Source organism: Nanorana parkeri, unplaced genomic scaffold (genome assembly GCF_000935625.1).
Source record: "Nanorana parkeri isolate BGI_ZX_2015 unplaced genomic scaffold, ASM93562v1 scaffold81, whole genome shotgun sequence".
In the NCBI taxonomy this organism is placed as follows: Eukaryota; Metazoa; Chordata; class Amphibia; order Anura; family Dicroglossidae; genus Nanorana; species Nanorana parkeri.
The window spans coordinates 164,638-175,080 of NW_017306349.1; the positions used below are offsets into that span (position 1 = coordinate 164,638).

General features: G+C 49.1%; 1 protein-coding gene across 1 annotated transcript in view; it reads right to left on the minus strand.

Moving 5' to 3' along the window:
- LOC108805033 (Krueppel-like factor 5) overlaps positions 1–10,443 on the minus strand; it is a 25,644-nt gene that overhangs the window by 8,400 nt on the left and 6,801 nt on the right. The window contains exons 2-3 of the mRNA XM_018576986.1: positions 3,449–4,325; positions 185–244 (exon numbers count right to left, since the gene is read on the minus strand). Coding sequence (XP_018432488.1) covers positions 185–244; positions 3,449–4,325 — 937 coding nt within the window. The remainder of the gene's footprint in view (positions 1–184; positions 245–3,448; positions 4,326–10,443) is intronic.

Here is a 10,443-nt window from a genome sequence, read left to right on the forward strand (position 1 = left end):
CCCCCCCCCCTCCCCGCTGTGTCAGACCAATAGCTCAGCAATCAGCAGGGTATGTGTTATCCTTGCTATAGGTCCCACTCAGCAGGAAGCGCGTTGGGCCGCTGCATAGAGCACAGCTGGTCCTCCCTGCAGCATGCTGCCCGGAGAAAAGATCTGAAACATGTCAGTTCTTTGTATTCCTTACCTGTGTGTGTCCTTTGATGTGCCTTGAGGTGTGAACTCTTGGTGTAGACTTTTGTGCAACCTGAGAAAATAGAAAGCAATGCAGGAACACAGTGAAAAATCAATAATACTATTATATACATTACGTATACAACACAAGACATTTATTGAAGACAATGTTGTCATTTATAGCTCATGATATTGTATTTCTATCCATTGTGCATGTCCTGGGGAAGGGAAGGGTGGATGAAGAGAAGAAAAGGGAAGAGAAGGAAAGAGAAGAGATGGGAAGAGAAGGAAAAAAAAGAGATGAGAAGAGAAGAGAAGAGAAGAGGTGAGAAGAGATGGGAAGAGAAGAGATGGGAAGAGAAGAGATGAGAAGAGAAGAGGTGAGAAGAGAAGGGAAGATATGAGCTGAGAAGAGAAGGAAAGAGAAGAGATGGGAAGAGAAGGAAATAGATGGGAAGAGAAGAGATGAGAAAAGAAGGGATGGGAAGAGAAGAGATGAGAAGAGAAGAGATGGGAAGAGAAGAGATGAGAAGAGAAGAGATGGGAAGAGAAGAGATGAGAAGAGAAGGAAAGAGAAGAGATGGGAAGGGAAGAGAACAGATGAGAAGGGAAGAGAAGAGGAGAGAAGGGAATGCAAGGGAAGAGAAGAGGAGAGAAGAGAAGATAAGGGAATAGATGAGAAGAGAAGGAAAGAGAAGAGATGGGAAGAGAACAGATGAGAAGGGAAGAGATGAGAAGGGAAGAGTAGAGGAGAGAAGGGAATGGAAGGGAAAAGAAGAGGAGAGAAGAGGAGAGAAGGGAAGAGGAGAGAAGGAAAGGGAAGAGAAGGGAAGGAGAAGAGAGGGAGATCTTCTGTAGTCCTATCCTAGAGTGACAGCGCTGCTCCGCCAAATCTATAGTACGCTCAGTGAGCGTTGCCACCCTAAGTCAGGAAGTGTGTCACTGGCTGGATCAGCTGGGGAAAACAAAGTGGAAAAAGGCCTGACAAAAGGAAACTAATGCAGCCACCACATATAAGAACTGGTAAGCTGCAATATACTGTATTATATTTTTCTTGGGTGTAGAAACCTACTTTTGCACCATTCTTAGCTTCCGTTATGGCAAACCAGCTGCCCTTTATTTTCATCTCTGTGACTTGTGCAGAAAAATTGATACACTTTATGGCCAAAGTTTGGGTACACTTGCGTATATGAGCTCGCTGGACATTCAATTCTGGAACCATGGGCATTATTATGGAGCCCCTTCTAATCCCATCTTGCGGATACAACAGCCTCATCTTGGAGGGTGTTTGTGGGAATCTGTGACCATTTGTGAGGTCAGGTACTGATGTTAGGTGAGAAGATCCGGCTCACAATTGGTGTTCCAATCCATCCCAAAGGTGCTCAGTAGGGTTGAGGTCATGGCTCTGTGCAGGACGCTCAAGTTCCTCCACACCAAGCTGGTCACACCATGTCTTTATGGAGCTGGCTTTGCACGCAGGGGACAGTCATGGTGGAACAGAAAAGGGCCTTCACCAAACTGTTTATAACAATAACCCAATCATTTAGAGGGGTTCCAATTCATCCCAAAGGTGTTCAGTAGGGTTGAGGTCAGGACTCGCAAGTTCCCCCACACCAAACTGGTCACACCGTGTCTCTATGGAGCTGGCTTTGTACACAGGGGACAGTCATGGTGGAACAGTAAAGGACCTTAGCTAAAGTGTTGCCACAAGGTTGCAAGAGCACAATTGTCTACAATGTCTTTGTATGTCGTAGTATTAACAGACGCCTTTATTGGAAACACCTGGAGGAGGGGTCCACAACTCCAGGTACTTTTGGTCATATAGTATAGGCATACAATGTTCTCTGTGTCCCTGAGCATTTAATTTTCTTAGGATTATCCTGAGGGGCAAATCTAGCTCAACAGCTAAATACAAAGTTGAAACAAGTAAACAGTGAAGATGTACAGGAGGTTTTTGGTTTCGTCCTCAACGGAATGATGTTGTAATTAGCCTCTAGAGCAGGGGTAGCCAAACTGCGGCCCTCCAACTGTGATAAAACTACAAGTCCCATTAGGCATTACAAGTCTCTGACGGCCACAGGCATGGCCTACTGAGGCAGATGCATGATAGTATTTGTAGTTTCCCCACAGTTGGAGGGCTACCCTGTTTTAGAGTCACCATGTGGCACTGGTAAGAAAAATTAGCTTAAAACTTCCCTGTAAATCTGGTGTGCTGTGTGATATGGCTTTCTTTACCAACAAAGCCATGTGGTCACCATGCCAGCTCTGAGAAGGCCATCACATTGACTTTGTTTATAATTAGGGATGCACTAATACTAGTATCGGTATCTGTGCCGATGCCGAGTATTTGGGGCGAGTACTCGTACTTGTCCAAATGCTCCGATGCCTAGCCCGATACTTCCGGTATCAGGAAGCTGGGCAGCGCGTTATTGTGACGAGAGAGCATGGAGCCGGCTTCCCGGCCAATCAGCTAGCCAGGCAGCGTGTAATGACGCAGCACCCGGCTTTCAAAATTGGTGGCGAAGCCGGCTTCATGCTCCCTCGTCACCTCATGACGAGGGAGCATGGAGCCGGCTTCCCGGCCAATCAGGAAGCCAGGCCGCCGCATCATTACACAGCACCCGGCTCCCTAATTTGCCAGAAAGCCGGCTCCATCCTTTCTCGTCACCCAGTGATAAGAAGCATGGGGACGGCCTCCCTGCTAATCGGGAAGCCGGGTGGCGAGTCTTTACACGCTGCCTGGCTTCCTGAATGGGTCTTCCGGTACTCGGTATTCGGTATCGGCGAGTACCAAAAAAAAATATATCGGTGCTCGTACTCGATACCGAAATACCGGTATTGGTGCATCCCTATTTATAATCAAAGAGTTTGGGTTACCCTTAGGGTTAACAATTGGATTGAGGTTGACAGGAAACATAGGAACAGGTCCATGATAGTTGACAAGAGCTTCCATTACCATCAGAAGCCATTTAAAGCCCATTGCCCATACAAACCACCAATACGCCTATATTTTGCCTTCGCCATCGACTCCAATGCATTTTTTTGCCAAAATCTGCCAACTTTATGCCGAAAAGTGAATACTCCTGGTTTCCCTCATCCGTAACACGAACAGATGAGTTTTTAAACTGAAAAGACTTCACAGGAGCATAAGAGGGACTACACAAGAACCAATGGCACCATCCATGTGTAACATGATGGGTATTCATTATCAACCAGATGGATTGATGAAGGACAATAGACATGAATTAAAAAGGGGGTTGTAAGAACATTTTCATACCTGGATAATCACAGTGATGTATTCTCCTCTTTTCCAGTTCTGGGTTATTTCTCCTGTTGAATCTTGGTAGTGTCAGGTGCAGAACTTGTCCCTGTGGTAGCAAAGAACCCAGATCGGACACTGTTTGGAGTTGTGGTACTTCTACCAGTTTCAGTCCAAATGTAGCTTCATAAGGTGGAGGGGGAGATATATTGTTGACTAGGTCTGGCAAATTTTCTGGGCTCCCTGGCTGGGAATTTGGAGGAGAAGGTGGTAACGTGACAGGGGGAGACTGAAAAAACTGCCCGGGAACCAGGCTACCATCTGGACCCAAGCACTGAAACTGCTTTCCAAGTTGTTGCCGTGTTGAATGGGTCAGAGTGGGAAGGTTTTCACCAGCGGTGGTGGTCGCGGGAGTGCAGCTGATTGCATTTACCACCGATGTACTTCCATTGGATTGGACCAAGTTGAGTGCGTCATTGGCCACGGACATATGGTAAAGGTGAGTCTGGGGTGTGTCGCTGGTTGTGAGCGGCACTTCTGGTTGTGCCTCCTGCTTAATTAATATATTGTTCACTGGGACCGCATGTGGCATGCTAAAGACACTGGTGAAATCTGGCAGGGTCTGGGTCAGGGAAACGGGGCAAGATTGGGGAAAATCGATCCCTGGTTCCATTTTGATCTGTGGGAGCAAAGTAAAGGTCTTTGAAGGCCTGTAGAGGCCGGTACGGAGGTGAGAAGTGTCTGGTAGTATAACATTTATGTTCACACTGTAAGGAGTTTGAGGAACCTTTTCTGCCTCGAAAAATTCATCCACCACGGAAGCACTCTCCCTTCTGTACTTCTGATGGTGTGGAGGCATCTGACCCAGGAGATATTTGTCCATTTCTGACCTTACCTGTGAAAATAGGTTTTTATTCATTACTAAGTTAACATAGTCAAGGTTACATGCCAAATAAAACAATTAATCATAGTCATTTCTCAGGAATTGAGGTGATCTGAGGGGGGAAGGTGCAGGAATTGGGGTGATCTGAGGGGGGAAGGGGCAGGAATTGGGGTGATCTGCGGGGTGAAGGTGCAGGACTTGGGGCTGATCTGAGGGGTGAAGGGGGAGGAATTGGGGCTGATCAGAGGGGTGAAGGTGCAAGAATTGGGGTGATCTGAGGGGGGAAGGGGCAGGAATTGGGGTGATCTGCGGGGTGAAGGTGCAGGACTTGGGGCTGATCTGAGGGGTGAAGGGGGAGGAATTGGGGCTGATCAGAGGGGTGAAGGTGCAAGAATTGGGGTGATCTGAGGGGGGAAGGGGCAGGAATTGGGGTGATCTGCGGGGTGAAGGTGCAGGACTTGGGGCTGATCTGAGGGGTGAAGGGGGAGGAATTGGGGCTGATCAGAGGGGTGAAGGTGCAAGAATTGGGGTGATCTGAGGGGGGAAGGGGCAGGAATTGGGGTGATCTGCGGGGTGAAGGTGCAGGACTTGGGGCTGATCTGAGGGGTGAAGGGGGAGGAATTGGGGCTGATCAGAGGGGTGAAGGTGCAAGAATTGGGGTGATCTGAGGGGGGAAGGGGCAGGAATTGGGGTGATCTGCGGGGTGAAGGTGCAGGACTTGGGGCTGATCTGAGGGGTGAAGGGGGAGGAATTGGGGCTGATCAGAGGGGTGAAGGTGCAAGAATTGGGGTGATCTGAGGGGGGAAGGGGCAGGAATTGGGGTGATCTGCGGGGTGAAGGTGCAGGACTTGGGGCTGATCTGAGGGGTGAAGGGGGAGGAATTGGGGCTGATCAGAGGGGTGAAGGTGCAAGAATTGGGGTGATCTGAGGGGGGAAGGGGCAGGAATTGGGGTGATCTGCGGGGTGAAGGTGCAGGACTTGGGGCTGATCTGAGGGGTGAAGGGGGAGGAATTGGGGCTGATCAGAGGGGTGAAGGTGCAAGAATTGGGGTGATCTGAGGGGGGAAGGGGCAGGAATTGGGGTGATCTGCGGGGTGAAGGTGCAGGACTTGGGGCTGATCTGAGGGGTGAAGGGGGAGGAATTGGGGCTGATCAGAGGGGTGAAGGTGCAAGAATTGGGGTGATCTGAGGGGGGAAGGGGCAGGAATTGGGGTGATCTGCGGGGTGAAGGTGCAGGACTTGGGGCTGATCTGAGGGGTGAAGGGGGAGGAATTGGGGCTGATCAGAGGGGTGAAGGTGCAAGAATTGGGGTGATCTGAGGGGGGAAGGGGCAGGAATTGGGGTGATCTGCGGGGTGAAGGTGCAGGACTTGGGGCTGATCTGAGGGGTGAAGGTGCAGCAATTGGGGTGATCTGAGGGGTGAAGGTGCAGGGATTCGGGTGATCTGAGGGGTGAAGGTGCAGGAATGTTTCATAGAAGATGTATGTTGTACAGGATTCCATATCTTATCATGTCAAAGTGTAGAAAAATGGATTTTCATATAATTGCCTCAAAAAAACCCCCCTGAATTAGGCTCTTTTGCAGTTTTGATGGTTTCAGGAACATCGCTTGGCGTTGGGACACGTTTACTAGCTCGCTGGCATTCACTTTACAAGCCTTCGGGGTGAACTTTGCCCGCCAGTTACCAGCTGAATGCAGATTTCATCAAATGTCATAAATCTCCTCCATAGATCAGCCGGCCGTATATCACCGGGGACCATATAACTGGAGATTAGCGTGTCATCGGAAAATATCGGTTCCCAAGATTTGGTTGGAACTGGAAGCGGGCGGCCGAAGGATCACATGATGTTATTTACAAAGTAAACGCTGAACAGCTTTGAGCGGCATCGGCAGCTCATTGCGGGAAATGGAGAGCTCACCGGATTTCTAGCAGGATCAACGGGCAGATTCTCTCATTCATGCAATAGATATAAAATTTATTTCAATTGGACATTTTACAGCCCAAAAGGGAGCAGAAAGAGACGGTAATGGTTAGGGTTTAGGGATAGGGTTTAGGGATAGGGTTAGGGTTTAGGGTTAGGGATAGGGTTAGGGTTTAGGGATAGGGTTAGGGGTTAGGGATAGGGTTAGGGTTTAGGGTTAGGGATAGGGTTAGGGTTTAGGGATAGGGTTAGGTTTTAGGGATAGGGTTAGGGGTTAGGTTTTAGGTTTAGGTTGGGGTTAGGGTTAGGGTTATGCCCTAACCCTATTGGATTGGAGGTGTCTGAATATAAAAAAAAGCCCAATTCATGTGTCACACCTTTTTTTCAATTTTTTTTATAGCTTTTTAGAGTTTCAATTCCTTTGCTTCCTGCCCTAGCACTGCAGTGCTCTGTACTGGCAGAGCTGAGTAACAGCCACACCCCTCAGCACGGCTCTGTACTGACAGAGCTAAGTAACAAGTCACACCCCTCGGCACTGCTCTGTACTGGCAGAGCTGAGTAGCAGCCACACCACTCAGCACTGCTCTGTACTGGCAGAGCTAAGTAACAAGTCACACCCCTCAGCACTGCTCTTTACTGGCAGACCTGAGTAACAGCTACACCCCTCAGCACTGCTCTGTACTGGCAGAGCTGATTAACAAGTCACACCCCTCAGCACTGCTCTGTACTGGCAGAGCTGAGGAACAAGTCACACCCCTCAGCACTGCTCTGTACTGGCAGAGCTGAGGAACAAGTCACACCCCTCAGCACTGCTCTGTACTGGCAGAGACAAGTAACAGCCACACCCCTCAGCACTGCTCTTTATCTTACAGTGTAAGGTCCCAATCTCACATACGAGGGCCCATATAGACAGGAGCTAATTAACCCACCAGTATGTCTATGGAGGAAACCTAGGCAAGCACAGGGAGAACCATGCAAACGCCATGCAGATAGTGTCCTGGCTGAACCTGGATTCAAACTGGGGACCCCAGTGCTAGAGAGGCCAGCCAAGCACCAAAGCATTGACACAGGGATGCAAAAACCTTGCGTTTTCACATCAAATCAGCTTGGAGTGTGGGAGGGAACTGGAGAACCAAGAAGAAACCCACAAAAGCACAGGGAGAACATGCATTATTATTATATTATTATTATACAGGATTTATATAGAGCCAACAGTTTGCGCAGCGCTGTACAATATAAGGAAGACATTACAATCACAATACAATTCAAGTCAGGATGGTAAGGAGGGCCCTGCCCCTGAGGGCTTACAATCTAAAAGGGAGGGAGAAGTGATACATGAGGAGGGAGCTGTGTGGGCATGAATTGTTTGAGAACGTGATGGGTGAGCAGTTGGGTTGAGGTGGGATAGGCTTCCCTGAAGAGATGAGTCTTAAGGGATCGCCTGTCAGGATCGGACCCCGCTCCGTAGCCCAAGAACATGGCAGGGACGGTTCCGTCAACAGCGTCCTGTTGCCGGGCGACGGGCGGGCGTTCCTCCGCGCTCCACTCCTCCTTCTGCCGAACAGCTGAGTCGGCGTGATGACGCGGCGAGCCCGGCCCAGCGGCGTCCCGTTGCTAGGAGACGCTCGGGTCGGGTCTCGTCTCCGACTCCGCCCCCCCAATCACCTGCTCTGCCTATTTAAACCGTAGGCTTTCACTTGCTCGACGTTCTAGCAAAGTAGTACGTCGAGCAAGCTACTTAGGACCCTAAACTGTACCGCTCTCTGGGTATCCTGCTAACCCCTCTTGGACCTCCACATCTACCCCTTGCATTCTGGCAGCCTGGATTCAGCCTGGACCTCCACATCTACCCCTTGGATTCTGGCAGCCTGGATACAGCCTCCCATCCTGTGAATGGACTTCCCACCTAACAGCAAGTAGCCATTACCACATGCTGTAATCAATTGCCGAGTTGTATGCACCTACTGACATCAAGGTTAGGGGTAGTGAATGCACACTAAACTCTCTTATCTAAAACTGCCTTACCCTCTCCTCTGGACTGTCTTAAATACTATATGCAATAGAGTTACTGTCTCTTTGACCTCCCTAGTGAAGTAAACTTGGGGAGAGAACTACAATTCCCAACAGGCCCCAATGCTGTAGAATTGAGGGTTGTGGGAATTCACCTCTACCATTTAATTCCTCCTGCAATCAGAATGGTATATGATGTGTAAGGGGTTCCGACTTCACTCACTACACTAAAGTGTGACAGTGAACCCTTCAACTGAACCATTCACGCTTACCTCCGCAGTTGTGATCCTATACCTCCCGCAGAGTTTGCACGGATCATTACATCGCCTAAAGACAGTCAGAGTGGGAGACAGACAGACTGGTCTGGATAAAGAGTTCCAGAGGATGGGAGAGACTCTAGTGAAGTGCTGAAGGCAACCATGGGAGGAGTTGACGAGGGAGTTGGAAAGCAGAAGGTCATATGAAGAGCGGAGGGGACAGTTAGGGTGATACTTTGAGACAAGGTTTGAGATATAGCCCTATAGTAGAAGGTGTCCACATTTTTATGGTCCTATAGTAGGTGTGATGGTCAGGTGTCCACATTTTTATGGTCCTATGGTAGGTGTGATGGTCAGGTGTCCACATTTTTATGGTCCTATAGTAGGTGTGATGGTCAGGTGTCCACATTTTTATGGTCCTATAGTAGGTGTGATGGTCAGGTGTCACATTTTTATGGTCCTATAGTAAGTGTGATGGTCAGGTGTCCACATTTTTATGGTCCTATAGTAGGTGTGATGGTCAGGTGTCACATTTTTATGGTCCTATAGTAAGTGTGATGGTCAGGTGTCCACATTTTTATGGTCCTATAGTAGGTGTGATGGTCAGGTGTCACATTTTTATGGTCCTATAGTAGGTGTGATGGTCAGGTGTCACATTTTTATGGTCCTATAGTAAGTGTGATGGTCAGGTGTCCACATTTTGTATGCTCCTCCTATAGTAGGTGTGATGGTCAGGTGTCCACTTTTTTATGGTCTTGTAGTAGGTGTGATGGTCAGGTGTCCACTTTTTTATGGTCTTGTAGTAGGTGTGATGGTCAGGTGTCCACTTTTTTATGGTCCTATAGTAGGTGTGATGGTCAGCTACCAGCTCACTTAGACATTAAGGTCTCAATAGCAAGAACATCGTGTATGTCCAGCACATCCAATGGTAAACCAAATTGTCCAGACCGCCAAGAAAACAGGTCAGACAACAAGCAACGAGACTGTTATCATTAGACATACCGGTACCTGAGCTACTTTGGCTGACGTTGGCCATGAACGTGTTTGATTTCGGTGCACATGCTTTCTCGCCGACAGCGTACTATTTTTGAAGCTATCTAGATGTTCTCAGCCTATCAGATGAAAGCTTTCACAGCATGTGTCAAGTGCCAGTCTGTGTTTGTACTGGTGGCATTCCAAAAGAGATCATTTCAGGCAATGGGCCCTCGTACAGCATAGACACACAGCACACGCCAATGGGAAATGAAAGGGCACGTAGGCCCGAGCAATGGTCTTCTCTTATTGGCTTCCTTTGGCTCTCTGAGATATATCATTGGAAACATTTTGTTATATCTGCTCAATAACTGCAAAGGAGAAGACGGTCTGTAGCCCTAAAGCACTTCCTGTCCTAGGGTGACACTGAGGTTCTTCCATAGATACAGTACTGTGAGCAAGTGTTGTCACCCTCGGACAGGAAGTGTGCTAGGACTACTGTCCAGGGTTCTCCCTTTTACAGAATACATCCATCTCATGTTATGCTCACCTATTAAAGGGGTGTGCAACTACAAATCCCATGGGGCACTTCAAGACTCTGACAGCCACAGGCATGACTCCCGGAGGCACAGTGGCGTCACAAGGGGGAGTGTGGGGGGTGCGGCTCGCACCCGGGTGACACCATTGGAGGGGTGACACCAAAATGACTGACAGTCATTTTGGTGTCACCCCTCTCTGAAAAGTCGAGCACTCGGTCAAGGACGCGTGATGACGTCATGCGCAGTACCGCTGTTACCTGCCAGCTGCCATCTTGGTGGTGGGCGTTGGCTCGAGAGAGGAGGGGACCCGGCGGCATACCTTATCCCGCCGGGTGACGTCCCCTCCTCTCTATGCCAGCGTCCATCACCAAGATGGCAGCCGGCAGGTATAAAAACAATGGCCGAGCATGCACGATGATGTCACGGCGGGG